Source organism: Lissotriton helveticus, chromosome 4_1, assembly GCF_964261635.1.
Source record: "Lissotriton helveticus chromosome 4_1, aLisHel1.1, whole genome shotgun sequence".
NCBI lineage: Eukaryota > Metazoa > Chordata > Amphibia > Caudata > Salamandridae > Lissotriton > Lissotriton helveticus.
The window spans coordinates 395,007,973-395,025,711 of record NC_136063.1 but is presented as its reverse complement, the minus strand read 5'-3'; the positions used below and the strand labels follow the sequence as shown (position 1 = coordinate 395,025,711).

The 17,739-nt window shown below is 40.6% G+C and overlaps 1 protein-coding gene across 3 annotated transcripts in view; it reads left to right on the top strand.

Moving 5' to 3' along the window:
• RIMS2 (regulating synaptic membrane exocytosis 2) overlaps positions 1-17,739 on the top strand; it is a 1,857,427-nt gene that overhangs the window by 1,633,640 nt on the left and 206,048 nt on the right. Inside the window, exons 1-2 of one of the 3 annotated variants that reach the window (XM_078686895.1) lie at positions 1-197; positions 12,930-13,144. In XM_078686895.1, the coding sequence (XP_078543021.1) occupies positions 12,934-13,144 (211 nt within the window). In that variant the 5' untranslated portion in view covers positions 1-197; positions 12,930-12,933. Of the gene's footprint in view, positions 198-12,902; positions 13,145-17,739 lie in introns of all 3 variants that reach the window. The other 2 variants (XM_078686896.1, XM_078686898.1) reach the window with 2 other exon arrangements.

Below are 17,739 nucleotides of genomic sequence, written 5' to 3'. Positions count from 1 at the left end.
GAAGAGGTGAAGGAAGTAAGGGTTAATGAAAAAAGGGAGCGCGAAGGGCAGGGAATCACAGAGAACTGCGGTAAAGAGGAAAACAAAGAATCAGGAGGTGATGGAAGCCCCCAGCATAAGAAAGATGAGGAGGGCAAAGAGAAAAGACGGAGGAGCAAGGATGATTTACAAAGGAGATTCTCAGAAACGGATGTCAGGTAAAATATATTTCTTTTCGAAGGTAGTATAGATCTGCAGTTGAATCCTCTTATAAGAACATCCTTGAGGAACTATCAACATAAACACATGGGGAATAGATTCAGTTCCCCAGGAAATTGCTTTCGTGATTTAGGAACTTGTCATAGTTCTTTATGGAGTTCTTATCAGGGGGCTCTTCTCTAGTTCTCATACATGCTGTGACTGATCCCGAAAGCCCCCCTTGTGTGTTGCCTATGCTAGTAGTCTCCACTCCATGTACATAGATCTTATAGATGAAACCGTCTTTGTGTGTGTGTATTAGTTTAACCTGATGGTACATATGTATTGTCCGAAGCCACACATTCCCTTCTCACAAACTTTACATTTATTTACTTTGTGCCTGGTACACGAAGATTTTGTTTGAGTGGACGTGATTTACGCTTGTGGTTCTACAGGCTTACTCTTGAATTTTAGGAGTAAACCTGGATTACTCCTAGTTTACCCCAGGTATTACAAATGTATTCTGTTTAGAGATTAGCTAAAGTTTATCTTTCATGCGATGTAAAAGAAATTTGAGATCAGATATATGAGGTTGAGGTGCTCTTGACTTGGAGCTAAAGGAAATTTGAAATGAGCAATGTTAAAAAATTCCATAATTGGTCTGGCAGGGGTAGTAAATTGGAATCTGAAAGACAGACAAATTCATCTCAGTCATTTAAATTGGTCGGTAAATCACCCAGATCTTTACAATAGTTCCAATGACATCAAAGTATAAGAGTCATATACTGCAGCCACATTTAGGCTTGGGAATTTGTGGATACATGTCTATAACTTGTTTACAGTAGTGAGCCTCGAGCTTACTATTAAAATTAGTAACAGCAAACTCCTTGTGAATTGGGATTATTCATTTGCATACATCCTGTTGCCGGTTTCATTTCTTACATGTGGAATATTTATGTTCTCAATATGTTTAATGCACCCTGTAGCAACTTGCATGTATGTGCATATATTCATGCAACAATGCAGTGTGAATATTGAAACTGGGAAAATATCCAGTTTGCACACTAGTCATGCAGGCTTTCTCTTATAGTTCTCTGAAGCTGCCTTCCTCCCATTCTGTGTACTACTACTGAAGAATATTCGAAGATTGGCAACCTGCATATAGTATATGGGGAAGGTTATAATACTTACAAACATGTACCTACAAATCCCCACGCCTTATTGTGCCTGCATTATATGGATTTTGTGCTTTCTTTGACGACATTGAGAGTATCGCAAATGGCCATTGTCACCAAGTGCCAATTGCCAATTTAAAAGACTAAGATTAAATCAAGTGTTTTTCAGGATACAGTTTGCTATCTCTTCTCAGTGGATCCTTATTGGAGCCCACCTGCACTGGTTTCTGGGGACAAGCATTTATTTTTACTCCGCAGACTGTAATGCAGGGCAAGAGAGAGAAAACATAAAAGGGGGAAGGAAGGATGAAGAGAAAGACGGAAAAGATGCGACAAAGTGAGAAATCAGGGATGAGTCAGACAAGAGAAAGGAAGTGTCTGGTGGTGAAGTAAAGACTACGCACCTTTGGTATTCTGCTCCCTTACCTTGGATGTGGGCTTCTGAGCAAAACCTGGATACTTGGAACTTGCTCTTTTATTCAGTTCATGGAATATGCTAACATTACACTAATGGCTGAAATCGTCAGCCATGTGCAGAGAGTTAGTCAACAAAGAACAGTTCCCATAATTCCAGATTTCCCTTTGCCCCATTTTCTCTAACTCAAGGACACTTTAGGATCAGATTCTAAAAATCCCAAACTTTAGCTAATCTCCAAGCAGTATAATATCTGTACATTTTCAAAAACAGATTGCCATGTATACCTAAATATAAGAGAGCTGATAGAAGCATCAGGTTATTCACCAAGAAGAAATGTTATCTGCGAAACAGTGTACTACCTGACTTTCATAAGATAAAATAATTTATATGTATAAACCTGATCAAAATTATCTTTTTTATGACCCATTTTTTCTAAACATGCAGTATAGATATATAACATGTCAATAAAACAACAAAGGCGCTGCATCTCCCGGCACCCCTCCTGCATACCCTACCACCAACCCATGTTACAACCCATAATTGTTCATCTCATTCGGAACGTATGCTTACAACTACGAACCCCTATATAAGTGAATTTCAATGTCCAACCCGTGTGTGAGAATTCCATGGCCTGAGAAGGACTCCCCTGTGCTCAGCTTACGCTACCATATTTTTGCATACTTTTCAGGGCCACCACGGGCCTCGTACACTAGTTGCTCCACATTCAGGCACGAGTCCTGACTGGTCTTCCATTCTGTGACTGAAGGGGGTTCAGTGGAAGGGTGCCATTGCCTTCCACTGACTCGCAATATCCTATTTATCCACAGTGAGGCCTTGCAAAAGCAATGCCAACTTCGATCCATCAGCATTGGTGGTGATGTGAAGGAGAGTCAGTTTAGGGTTATGAAGGATTGTGTATCCTATTACTCATCTTATGCAGGAGAGTATCCAATCCCAAATATAAGTGCATTCTTGTACATCCCCATATTGTGTGTAGGATGTCTCCCTCCTGTGTATGTTGCCAGAGGTACGAGGTGATGACCCCCATCTGTCGGTGCCTGTATTTCGAGAGGTAAGTTCTTTGTAACTATTTTAATTAGATGAGGTGAAACCATGTGTCTATAGCGGGGTGCCTCGGAGATAATAGGACCTCTGCCCTTTAATCGTCCTCGAAAGTACCCAGGTCATATTCCCAGGCGGCTCTCAGCCTCTCAAAGGTGTCAGGCATATGGCGTATTAGTGAGCAACAGTTCTGAGTTAGTTTGTGGTCCCCAAGTACGCCGAGGAGTAACTTCGGTTCTTAAGGGTTCTATTGTTGGAGCTCCTCCAGCTCAGTGATATGGTAGACCAGGGCATGCTCTATCTGTATATATCAATAAAACTGGCTATGATGTAAATTGTATTCAGTCTGTAGAATGTGATATATTTTGAGTGTTGTGCCCTCCATCAGGTCCCCCGGCGTGGAAATGCCTGTCACGTCCCATTTATGGAAGCCTTTTAGTGTTGCCACGTGATGTAAGATGGAACCTGCCCAAAGTGTTATCTGCCCAAAAAGTTTGTTATCCCCGCCTATCGCTTGTAAAGTTGTTCTCCATGTTTGGACCACCACCTGTTGTTGCTGGGGCAGTGAGGGAGGCATTTTCCCTTAATATAGTAGTTGTTTGAATTGTGGGGCTCTGACGTGTCCATTTCTCAGAGGCATAAGCTGGTTCAGTTTCAATATCCTAACAGCATTCATTAATAACCACTCATTGAGATGCCCTACAATAGGACTTGATGTCCACAGCAGCAGTACCTCTGTCATATGTGATTTGAAGCACTTGCTAAGCGCGATTTGGGAGAGATCTTGATCCCATAGAAAGCTGTGGAGAGTAGACTATATATTTAGGAAGAAGGATCGTGGTAGCAAAAGTATCCTTTTTAACCTCCTTCTGGTTGTAATCAGGTCTGTTCTACTGCCTAGATTAAATTTCCCCCTGCTTAGCAGTATACAAACTATTGAAAGCCTAATTAACCTACATCTGAATAAATCTGTTTTATGTGACTATATTTAAACTCACCATCATGCAATCATTATATCTGAGTACATGACATTATCTTGGGGTAGAGGCCCACTGACACCCACTATAGGTCTTGTTGCAGGCAGTTTTAACAGTTGTTGTGAGAGCTTGGTTCAGCAATACATCAAAAAGAAGTATAATTAGTACAGAGAGCCATGTTCCGCCATTCCAAGGCCAGTGAAGCATCAAGGACATCCAAAGAAATCTCCTTAAGTCGACCGGCCTGCAGATCCTGAGCTCCTCCGGACTCCGTGGGCTCTGCAACATAGGAGGTGGTTTTCCTGAGCTCCCGAGGCCTGCTCTACCCTCTTACCAAGTTTGAGGACAGTAGCCCTTGTGGGGGTTGCAATAACCAAACCCCTGGGTACCGCGTCCCCTTTGCAGTTGCAAAGGCTTGTTGACATCTTTCCCAGAAGATCTTTGGGCTCCAAGTAGCCACAACCTCAAGCACCTCCAGTGACCAGAAGCTTTGGCCGCACCACATCGTGTGCATCAATCGTGGCCTGCCTCTTTTGGCGAGCTGCTTGAGGTTCTCTCGTGACTCCTGTGCCTTTGGCCTTTGTGTCCATTTGAGGGTCATTTTTGTTTTCCTTGGGCTCCCCTGATTGTTTGAGGCCTGACCTGACTTCCTTGCCTGTTTGGTGAGTCTCCTGGTCCTTGCTGGTACCAACTGTGCACCTTCTTGACTTCCTGTGTGGGCTACATTTGCCAAGGCTTGTTGGTAGTTCCAACGGACACTGACCCCTCAGCACTTCGTGGGACAGCTTGTATCCAGGTCCTGGTTGTCCTCAGTATCGCCTGATCCTCACAGCTGCAGAGTCAAGGTCATCACCATCTTCCCTGAAGCACCCGACATCAGAGGGCATCCACCGTCCGAGTCTCCTGGTCAACCCTGAGGGACATAGACATTGTCCCCTCTGCTTTCAAGTACTCCTCTTCAAGAACCCACTTTTGGATTCCTCCGGACACTTTCTTTTCCTACAGGAGCACTTTCCTGAAGTCCTCCATTGGGTTCGACGACGGTTTCCAATGACACTTCACACCTATGCACCCGGCTTCCCTGGGATAGGTAACTTGGGTACCACAGTATCAATGGGTGGGGTGACTCTCCAACCTTCTGTCTTCCACATGCTTCCTTCAGGGTACATTGGGAAGGGTCCCTAATCTTTAAATATCCAACTGTGACTTGCACGTAGACTTGCACGGAGCACGCGGTTGTGTTTGCACACTGCACACGCTCTCCGTGGGGTCGCTATCTACTTACCTTGTGTGGTTCTGTGGGTCCCCAGCAATTCCACATCCTCTTGACATTGTCCTGACTCGAGTCGTTGTACTTATACCACTTTCTTAGTATATGATTTGGTCCCCACCGGGGCCCATTGTGTATTAGTGCTATTTACTGGGATTTATTTGCTTACGTATTGTGTGCTTTGTGTCTATCTCCGTGTAGGAGATACTGTAACGTACTAGATAGTGTTATGTGATAAATACATATTTTTATAAATACTATGTGTGGTTCTCCTTTCATGTAATCTATACTATAAGATTGCTTTCTGGTAAAAACAAGTTGCTTTATACTCCTTCAAGACTAAGCCTGAAGGCTGCTCTCCACGGCTACCACTTGGATACCTTTCTACGGTTGTCTGAGACCTCTTAAATCACCATATGGGTTGTGTGGACTGGTGCAAGGTGCCCACTTACATTAGTGGTCATCATATACCAGGCCAACTTCTCACACTCCATCAACCTCATCTGTAGAGTTTCATAAGGGTCCTCGTCTATCACCATTCTGTTCAACGTCTACGTAACCCTGACATCTCAGCATCAAACATGCCCACAAAATCAACATCACATCCAATGCTGGCGAGTCTCAGCTCATGCTCTCCCTCTTCAACAAGACTCCAAACACCCATTGATCCATCTGCATAACAGAAGTTTCCAGATAGATGAAAACCAAGTGCCCCAACCTCAAAACAGAAAAGACGGAAGTAGTGATCTTCAGCAAAGAGACCTTGCTCTGGGACTCTATCTGATGGCCTGCCAATTTTGGACCCACACTGCTCCTGACACCCACACAAAAAAAAACGGCATAGTAATCGACAACCAACTAACCATGATCGGCCAAGTGAATGTAGTCTCGGTCTCCTCCTTCCTCACACTCAAGTTGCTCAAGAAGACCATCAAATAGCTCCATATCTGCATTCACAGAACCGTCACTCAAGCCCTCATCACTAGCAATGCACTCTAAGCTGTAATCAACGCCCAACTGACCAAAAGACTCCAGCCCATACAAACCTCAGCAGCCAGAGTCTCCCTCACTTCTCCCCCACACACATCACCCTGCATCTCGGAGAGCTCCACTAGCTCCCAATCCACAATCAAGCACTCCTCAAACTTCTCACTCACACATACAAAGTCTTACACACCATTGGCCCTACATACCAGACACATTTGCTCAGCCGGACTCCTACTCACTGACACTTCCCACATTTGCTGAACCAGATCCGGCAGTCGTGCCTTCTCTTACCTTGCTCCAAAAGCCTGGAATGGCCTGTCCATGCACATCAGAGTCTCCTATTCAGTTATTGAATTCTGCAAGAAACTGAAGCCATAGATCTTCACCATCCTCCAACCCTGGATTGGCCAATACAGCTCCTGCTTCAGTGCGCAGGATACCCTGCCGGGCGAATAGTGTGCAAGCCAAATACAAATAACATAACAGTTTCCCTAAAATACATTAAACTAGGAAACGGGATAAAAATGAGAACAAACTTATTCCAGACCACAAACCCCAGGCGGGCTAGACTGAGAACTCAAATCAGGTCTAGCAATTTTATCGGATCGCCCCTGGGGGTGGAGGGGGTGGGGGGGCGAGGGTACAATGTAAAAGCACTGGTTCTTAACTAAAGCGATCCCCAGCACTGCTGCTTATGTTACTGGGGGCTGATATGTCAGCACTGCTTCATAACTAGCCACCAGTAACAAAACCGGCCCCCACCGCTCCAAAACCTGCCCCCACCTTTCCAGCCTCCTGGGGAAATGCCCGATGCCCACTACGGCAATCCGACCCTAGGACAATCAGGGACAGGCAGCATAAAAACATAGTGCACGAGACACAGAAATGTAGACCTTTTCCTGATGTGAGTTATATATACGTATGAAAAGTCTACAAAAAGTTATCAAAGTGCCTCACCTCATGCTATTAGTGATGAGTTCACTTTGGAATTTCAAATGAACTTATCATGTTGATTGTCAGTCCTCTGCTGCTTATTTGCATTGAAACTTCACTGAAGTCGGTCCATAAATGTGTTCAATCAACCTACATATGAAATGGGAGCAGCAAGTGGAAAAACAGATATTTAGAGAAAGCTTTAGAAATGTGCCCTCAATATAGCTGCTATGGAAAGACAACCTTTTATATTTGTTTCTAAATTCAAATTCAGCAACTCACTCTCTATTCATAAGATGCTCTCAAAACATCCTCATTTCATTGCTCTCAGTTGTTGTTCTGAAGCCTTAACAATGCAATCATCGTTATGTCTGACAGGAGAAGTAGAGTGCATTGTTAAGCGTAATTCCTAATAGTGCTGGTAAAGCACAGGGCCTTTGCAGCCTTAGATGGGCACCTAACATTCTGTACCTCATATGCTTCTTAAACGTTTCTATCAGCCAATATTTCATCCGCCAAACCTATTGTTCAAGCTGTCCTCTACTGTGATGGGAGAAAGAAAATCTTTTTTTCCGAAATTTTTGGGATAGGCCCAATTTTATTAATGACATGATGCCTGGTAGTCAAAAGAAACTGAGGCTCACCGCAGGAAGGCAAAAGGAGGCAGGAGGCAGTGGTCTCACCGATTCGCCAAGGCATGGTAGATCCTATGGGGGAGACGGATGGTTTTTGAAATCAGAAGAGGCCCATGTTCTTCGAATAAGGGCTCGATAAATATCTTTATCGGTACATTTTTGCCGAAGCAGTCTCTACCTGTCATAGCAGTTCTCCTTTTAATTGAATTGCCAACGATGTGAACAGGTCCTTGGCCATTATAGACCATTTAAACAGTAGAAAGAACTTGCCCCCATTCCTTGTGGTTCTTTGCATCTATTCATTCCTAAATCAATCCCTTTACCGAGCTCTTACTAAAGCCGAATTTCTCTCTACATTGCTTGTTTTTATGGATATTGAAACTCTAGCTCTCTGAGTTTTTCTCCGAGCAGATACTTTTGATTTCTTTGTTTCGATGCTATAACTTCCACATTCCTCTCTCACCCATCTAAAGCACTCGTATGTCAAACATTTTCTTTATTTTTTTCCATTTTGGAGCTAGAGTCCCTAGCAAGATCCCTGCCATTTCAGCACCCCAGTGATGAACTTATCTTTTACGAATAAGGTATATAATCAAATCTGCGTATTTTGTATTAATTGATGTGGTGTAATAGTTTTAGGCAGTAGTATCACACAGATAACAATAGATCACCCTGCTATGTATTGATTAGGTTAGACTTGAGGCGAAGTCATTATAATTTCATTCATGCAGTGTCTCCTTTTGATGCACACTGACAGGTTCATGCATCTGAATACGGCCTGAAGCATGGTTTCCATGGCAACGCTTCTGTCTGCGTCTTAGCTGTCTCTAAATGCTATTATTGTTCACATCCGCTAGTAGATCAGCAGAGAAAGTGCCTAGAAATAGAACATTTATTAGAATTCTTTACCTTTTCTTTGCAAAGTTTCATCAGAACTTTCGAAAGGGCGAATAACCGGAGTGCTATCGTGCAATATTTATTTAGCAATAGCAATCTAAATACCGCAGATGTCGTCATTCTATATAAATAAAGTCATCAGCATTAATACGATATTGCCTAGGTTTGAAAGAATTCCAAATACAAAACTCTATGAGGGAGCAAAGCAACATATTTTAACCAATGTATAAGCAGCATCATTATGGATATTGCATACTATCGTATCTGACCATTCTTTACATACTGTTTTAGAATATGTTTAATAGTGAATCCATAGCACTTTGGCAAGGATGAACTCAAAAAGACTTCAGGGACAGATGTGCCATAATTTATAAAATACCCAGAGGTGCAGCTGCAGTTTGCACAGATAGATGGATATGTGCAAGTCACGAGGCCCAGTTATTTGTGTGATGCAAAACCCGTGCAAAGTGTTGTGGTGGTATTTACTTTGCAAAGAAAATCAGGATACGCATTGGGAAGTTAGCCAGAGTAACTCTATGCTGTACTTTGCATCTACTGGGTGATCCATGGGTCTACCCATGCAACTACCCATGCGCTTTGAAGCAAATCCCTCTCTGCTAATATAAGTAGACAGTGATCTGCACCAACAACATATGCCTCCCCGAAGCAGGCGTAACTGTAGAGCAAGGTTTAAAATTCTCCACATTTTTCCAACTTTGCATATGTGCTGCATTGTGCACCACATATACAAAGTGGGAAAAGTATTAAAACATAGTTTTTGTACAGGAAAATCTCCTTTATATGCACAACCTTTGCTTGATAAATGCACACACCCTTGCGTTATGGTGAAAGGGTGTGTGCGGTGATGCATGTCTTCTTAAAGTGCATCATCGCAGAGAGGGGGAATATGGCACTGGTCTGGTCTCTTCCTTTCAAGGAGCACTGTGCAGCAACTTTGGCTGCTGAGCTGTATTGAGTGAAAAGTTAGTAAATCTGCCCCTATTTTGTAGCTCCCTTTGCATTCTTTTCTTGGACTGAACACCGGCTACGTTAAGAATCACTGGCCAACCGACTCCCTCATGAATTACATGGGCACGGTTCTTATTAATTTGATCTGTAAGGCAGAAATCAAAGACAGACTAGTATGTAAATTGGAGAATGCGTGTCAATCCTGGCATGCCTGGTGCCTCCAAAGCATGTGTAGCGTCAGGGCACAGTCGGTGGCATTTCTGGCCTTGCTTCATTTGTAAACGCCTTTTCCCGGGCCTTACCGGCTTTATAGAATAATCAGTCTGCCGACAAATCCTTCTAGGTTTCCCCCTAAAACTGTTTGCCGGAAAGGCACCGACCCTTTGAATGCAGCAAGGCTCCAAGTCTTCAATAGGGATGACAACATATTCAGGGTAGACCTTGAAATACCTAGGCTGCTGAATTTGAGCAAATACATATCTTTACTCTATTTGAAGGGGTCGGATAAGAACCTGGGAGCTGCCGTTCTGCTGAAATGGCCACTGCTCAACTGTAAGGCTTAGCCACACATAGAGCATGCATGACCCTTTCTATGCCAACCATTGTACAAAGTGTTGGTGAGGATATTGCTCTGAAAACCAAGCACAATCGAAACAATCAGAACAGTGCTACAATGTCCTCCTCTCTTTGAACTCTTGAGTTTGAGCGAACATGAGTTTACACTGGAATCTCAGATACAGTCCTAGGTTTTGGGCCCTGTGGGGTCTCAACTGGTACCTAGTGTTCAATCTCCTTAGGATTTTCGTTTTTCACTGTGACTCTATGATTAAAGTGGATGCCATGGTGGACAGACCTGATATCTACAACCTTTTAAATTAGTATTAATTAATGGTTGTTTTTGAATTTACGCAACTGCTTGTTCAATCAGCTTCTCACTCTTAAGGCCCATTTGGTATCTTTTCCCAATTGTTGGAGCGACAGTAGAACCAGGAGATTGGTTATATCCTGTGCTTACAATCATATTTCAATTTAGAAAGAAAGACTGTCACAGTCATAGTATAGTACAGGTGGAACATAACAGATTCAGGCCTCACACCAACAAAAACCACCAACAGAAGGGATATAGTTGCTGTTTCTGAGTAGATGTTAAGTGTAAAAGGTCTTAGGAGACAACACACAAATCAATTACATTACTTTAGTGCCTAAAGAGTTTATTGGTATGGACATTGTAAGTCTGCATCTTCATATTTTGTTTCTTTTAGATTGGTTTTTCCCTAATGAATTTTTGTCTACTTGGAGATGGTAGTCTTAATTCAATATTGCAATCAAAATTTATTTTCACCAAAGGAATATCCTTTTTATAGACTTTTCTCAACATCGATGTAGCTCATACCAGTTCCTTGTTGCTGTCAGTGTTTGACAACCACTCTATTTCCTACACTAGTTACCAAGATATTTTATTTCTACTGCAAAAGGAACATTATGGCTCTCAAACTCCTATATGGGAGGTTTCCTAGTTGTTTGCCAAACGTGATTTCCAATCTGGTCTGTCCCTGGACAGTTTATAAATCTCTAGGATGTCTTGAATGCAAAACAATTTTGGACACTACCTGAGACACCCAGACATTCCTTAAACAGTACTTGCAGTCTTCTACCATTCACCCTTAAAGGAGTTTTTGAAGTGACACATTATAGGCAACAATCACTTAAGATAGATTTCTATGAGGATTACATGGTCATCCTTTGCATTTTAAGGCCTTACACAATCAGTATCCAGATTATATTGAAGGCCTTTTACAATCTCTGCTGGTTAAATAACTTAAGAAGTATTGATAAACTTAAAATTTAAACAAAATATTCAAGTCCTGCAATGCTGCCACAGAGTTCTTTTCTGGAGCAGCACAGTCCATTTGGAAGTAGTTGCCAGTTGGTCTTGGATGTTTCAAAGACCCCTTCCAATTAATTCTAGATTAAAATTTGTCAGCCCTGTTCTTCTTCACATACCCACTGCTTGTGCTCCCAATAATATCCCCTTCTATGCCGCTCTTGGGCCCATTCATTCTCCCTCTTACTTAACAACCGTCAGCTTGCCTTGTCTTTTTCACTCTTTCTCGTCTAACACTTAGACTCAGCTCTGTTCATTGCCTCTTACTGCCTAGCCTTCTTGTCAACCGTCTGCTTCCCTGTCTTGGCTCCTCCCTACTCAGGGTCTCGCTCTTGATGTTTCCCTTATTACACCTCTTCCGCTTGATTCTTTTATCATCACCCAACCCCTTGTCTCTCCTCTTATTCTTTGCCTAAACTGACTCTGATTAGTGAATTGGCCTCCCTCCTTTGACTATTCTCTTAGTCTCTGATTGTGCTATTCTCTGAATTAATTCCGCCATACACTGCCAAGTATATTGTTGAATCATTTGACTTTCGACTCCGCCCCTCCCCCCCCCATGTTATACTGGTTGTACAATCCACTTACTCCTTCTTGAGTTTAGTTGTGATTTACAAAAATGAAAAAAAATACAGTTTATAGTGTAAGCAGGGTATTTATGCTGTTACGCCATACATTGTCATACCAGTTAAAGATACACTTTTGTTTGTGAATTGTTAAGTACCACTCACATGTATAAGCATACTCTGAGTATCTTGTTGAACAGAGTAGGTCGCAGACAGACGTATATCTATCCACATTGAACAGAGTGAGCCTTTGGACCTCATCCAGTTAAAGAACTTTCTGCACAGCATTTCTTATTTATTGGGGATTAGTGTAGCAACCAATGCTGGAAACAGTGTGGAATGTTATGTTTAAGTGTGTGGTGGTTATGTATCAGTGAAATGCAAAGATTACGTAACATTCATGCCTAATACCAATTGCTATCTCTGTTATCTTGTTTCCCTTGTTCATTTTACTTTACTATATATGCCACTTGTTTGGTGGTAGACCATAAAAATAATTGGATGACCCAGTGTTTCTGGAAAAGACATTTTTTTTCAAATATATAAATGACTGCTATAAATGAGAAACATTTGCACATGTAAATTGTTGTAACCTCATAGCTACATGACAACTGAACGTTTGGTCTCTTAGAAGCGCTTTACAAAAAAGTATTTAGTTATAGAGCCTAGCTCCTTTGCTGCTATTTGAAGTAGTTGCTGCAGCTAAGGAATACATTCAGTTTGGCATATTAAGTGCATATTAGTATTTACTATTTGGAAAAGGGTATATTGAACAACTTCGTGTGTTGGAAGGTGCTATTTCCATTCTACCACCAGAACAAGGCAAATACCTGTGTGGCATAGATGCTTTGCTCCATCAAGTTTCCCAAATTTTCCATCTGAATCCTGTCCTTTTCTGTCTTTCCCCCTCTTTATTTTGTGTGCGCTGTGTACTCTTCCACCGGCTGACAGTGTCTTTACATCCAAAATGCAAAGCAGACAAATGGGTGCCTCAGGAAAGAACATGACTAAAAGCACCAGCATCGGAGGAGACATGTATATTTTAGAGAAGAATGATGGCAGTCAGTCGGATACAGCTGTGGGCAGTGTGGGCACCGGAGGCAAGAAGAGGCGTTCCAGCATCGGCGCAAAAATGGTGGCAATTGTTGGCTTGTCCAGGAAAAGTCGGAGTACTTCGCAACTCAGCCAAACAGGTAGGACTCGAGCCATCATTGTTTTCTTGTCTGCTAATTACTGCAGGATACAACTTATTTAAATGTATTTTGATCAAATTCGATTATTTAGGAATGTGGTATTATTGTAAAATTTGATAGGAGTGCCACGAGTACCATCAAATCTTGAAAGGCATGACTTGCTACATCTATAAAGAAACAATATTTATTTCTGAGCACTTTTCTTAAAAGCATGGATATTAAACCTGGTTGGTAAGTGGTTTGTAATTGTAATTGTAATTTTGATTTGTAGCGCGCATTATCACCCAAAGGTCTCTAAGTGCTTTCGGAGGGCGAACCTGAACTAAGTGGAGAGAAGGGGGTGGAAGGCTGCTTAGGTCGTGCCCCATGCTTCCAGGAAGAGCATGGTTTAAAGCTTCTTCCTGAAAGGAAGGAGATTCACTTCCTTGCGTAGGCTCACTGGAAGGCTATTTCAGACCAATGGGATAGCGGTTGAGAACGCTCGCCCTCCCAAGGAGGACGGTTTGAAGCGAGGGCAGGCCAGAAGGGTGGCCTCTGCTGACCGCAATGTCCTGCTGGAAACATAGGCAACAATGCTGTCCTTGATGTAGGTTGGCGCTTGGCCGTACAAGGTCGTATGTGTGATGCAGAGACCCTTAAATTTAATTCTCTGCCTGATTGGGAGCCAATGGAGGTCTTTTAAAAATGTATCTGGCATTAGTTTGTGCATTGTAAATGTCTTATTTATTGTATCACAGTACGCATTGATATTGCAGCTTACTCTGCTGCTAATCTTTAGAACTGTTTAAAATGTGTGGGTGGATCAATGTGGTCCGACATCAGTGTGACCTGTTCAGTGTGATGGATGTAAATCATGAATACCAGTATGTGGAGAAAAACATCACACACCTCTGTTTCAAGCAGCTTATGTTTTATGCTTACCACAATGCATAGTCATCCTAATTACTTTCATGTTGCTGCTGACTCTTATCATCTTAAACAAGTTCCTTGGCATGGATGTAAGAAACTAAAACTATGCACTGTTATGCTCCACTTTGATGGCAAGCAATATCATGACCCATATTGAATCCTTCTCTAGATTTCAGTGACTCGGCCATCTACAACTTATTTACAGCGGTAGAAGATAGAGGATTTCACAAATTATTTTTAGCTTTTGTTACAAAACATGGGTATTTTGATAAAATTGCTAATTCAATTTTGTGAATTTAACTTGCATTGTGTTATTCTCAGAAAGTGAAAGCATTGGCACAATATCAATGATCTCTACTGTTATTCCCATATCACCTTATAGAAATGTTGACTTTATTTTATCCATCCTATTCCAACATAGCTTCTTATGGAAAATAACTTCACCTATTTTAATGAAGTCATTTTTTGCATGTTTTTGTGTAGTGTTGAATTGTTTGTAGTGGCATTTTCTACTATTCACATTTATGGGAGTTTTGATCCAACATATGGTGAACACACATTTAATGTATTGAGGATTCTCTGTATTATGCTCATGATAAGCCATAAGCATGGAGTGACTCGAAATGGTAATGCTTACTATTAAATGTGCAGGGTTTAGTGAGTAGAGGTTTGAGGGGATAAGAAGAGTTTTATGGATGGAGAAACATTCACCCACAAAGAGTAAGGGAAGTCCAATTCAAAAACGGCACAACTTAAAGTTACAAAAGACCTAAAAGAATCAAAAACATTAGTATATTTTCTCCAGCTCAGACCTGGCGTAATTACAGCACCACAAGTGGTCAACTACTGAAACTGTAACAACCTCTCATAGAAAATAATGGAGGCCCATACTTAAATTACAACGCCATAGAAAACAAATATTGAACTACATTAATTTACATTAATTTCTTCTGACTTATTTAAAACATGTATACATTTAATTTAAAAGTATGGAAATACAAAATAAATGTTAGTTATGCTAAAATATTTTTTTAAACTTAAAAAAAAAAAGAAATTTGACTTTCATTTTATTATACCACTAATTGGTTCTGTACATAGCTCTTTATACCTTTCAATGCAAAATAAGTAAATATAAACATTTTAATTTAAGTGTGAATTTTAATATTTAAAACAATTTCATTTAATATAATAAGATTAAATATATCATTCAAAATTAAGTTAATAGTGGTGAAGTTTTTTAAATTTACATTTGAACACACTTTAAAAAAATGTCCCTATACTTAACTATATGGAGTTCTCTGCTATAATGGTGGAAAACTCCACCTACATGTGAAAAATTACTAGTAGTAACTTTATACTATTAACTTAATTATGAATCTTATAGGTATTTCATTTAAATATATTCAATCAAATTGAAATTGAATCTTTAAATATTTGATTTAAAAAATCACACCTAAAGTAAATGCGTGTATTTACTTGTATGTTAAAATTATAAAATTTTACATATAAAATTAGATTAATTTAATTATATTTTAAAAATATAATTACATTAATTAATACATTTAAAAAAACTTACTAAAATATTTTATAATTAAGTATTTTTTTATTTATATATAATTTTATTAACATTCAGTTCAATGTATAAATATTTTTTTTAAAGTTTAAATAAATTAATTTATTTTAAAATTATTTGCTATGGAGTTCCATTTTAAGTTCCTGCCTCCATAATTTTCTATGGAATAGTTTTGGAGTATCTGTGGTGGCCATGTGTGGCGCTGGACTTACTCAGTGGTTGGTGACTTGAAAGTCTACACTTTTGAGTGGCTTTGCAGTCGGAAATGGAGAACAGCACAAAGTAGTACATTTACTCAAAATTAAAGAGTAAACTTACGTGTGCAGGTTTCTCATTTTTAAGTTTCTCTTTGTGCTAGTCTCAACAGTCTATTTGTGGTATTATATTGTGGTACTCTTAAATATTTTTACTGTTTAAAAATGTTCAGGTTTCAGTTGTTAGTGGTAGAATAAATTATTTGCCTAAGCTCATGCCCTCCTTGAATCACAATTAGACACTAAGGGCCAGATGTAGGTCTCCTTAAACCGGTCGGTAACGGACGAAATTACCGAATTTCAGCCGTTACCGACCGGTATTAGTCTTTTCAGATGTAGGGGCCTAATGTTAGGATTTGGTAATTTATCGAATCGGTAATTTAAGGAATCAGTAAATTACCGAATTCTTAAATACCGATTCGGTAAATTACCGAATCCTTAATGTAGGGAGCACTCAAATGAGTGTTTTTCCCATTTTAGGATTCGTTGGTGGTAAATATTGAAAACCCCAAAAGAAGCAATTTTTTGCAAATTATTACAGTGCCATGTGGCAGACATACATGCCCTTAGGGCTTATGTGTAGTCCAGAGGTAATTATAGCTGGGCCTGATAGAATATGAATACTAGACTTGTCTTTAAGTGCATTGACAATTGATATGCTTTGTCTTTTCAGGGTGATTTTAGAGCCTAATACATTTAGAATATTTATACAGCAAGATCTGAAGCTATCTATAGAAAGCTATGTAACGTTTTGTCCTTTATGTTTTTGTGCTTAACAATATAAAGTAAATGAATTATTTTGTAGATTAAACAAAGCAGTTCCACCCTATATAAAAGCATAATACAGCAGTTAGGATAAATAAGAACTTTATTGTTTTAAAATTTGCCACAGAGGGTGGCAGCTACTGTGTGCACATTTCTTCAACGCCACTGATTGGTAGTACTTGTTCATAAATGCCACCTCAGATGACTCTGACATGGAAACTGTTTGGATTAAGATGCACCCATTCGTGACTGTCACCAGCATCTAAACCTGTGCAACAGAAAATGTAAGTTAATTGACCCATGATATTTCATTGATGCTCTTGATGACTGAGGGCCTAATTACGAGTCTGGCGCTCCTTTCACGAGGATGCGAAGGTGGTGGTCCAGCCACCGCCACACCGGCAGTTCGACCACCCAATTACAATTTGGGCGGAATTGTTTTTGGCATTCCCATTGCAGTGCCCATTTTCAGAGGCGCCGCTGTGGGACTGCCAAAACAAGCCTCGTAATCGGGCGGATGGTGCTCGCATTGGTTCAGTGGTGCGTGAGCGGGATATCGACATGGCAATCAGCTCCTGCGCTGCCAAACTCATAATCAACCCCTGAGTTTTTTCAAGCAAACCGGGAATTTGCAGGGGCAAACTTAGTTAAATATTTATTTATTTGTATGTATTGCTTTGGAGTGTCCTGTAACACGAACGTGGCCTAAGGGTATTAGAGTGATTTACAAGAGAGCAAGAATTCAGTTACGGACAACAATAAACATACAATGAGCTAAAAATCAAAATAATACACTCAGAATAGATTAGCAGAAAATCGGCAGTGGAGCTGGGAGAATCTTTCACTGTCTAAGTCAAAGTGTTTTTGTAATAAGAGAATTTTGATTTCCTTTTTCAGTGTGGCATGACAAGGGGTCATGTAAAAAACTGGTTGGAATGAATTCCCTATCCTTGTTCCACTCCCTGAGAAGGGCTGTTTCGTCCTTCATTCTTGCTTCAATATGGGAATACTTCAGAAGAAGAAATGCTGCATAACTCAACCACCACTGAGCAACAGAGATTTTCAGTTTCTCAGCGCATAGGAAGCAGTGGAGT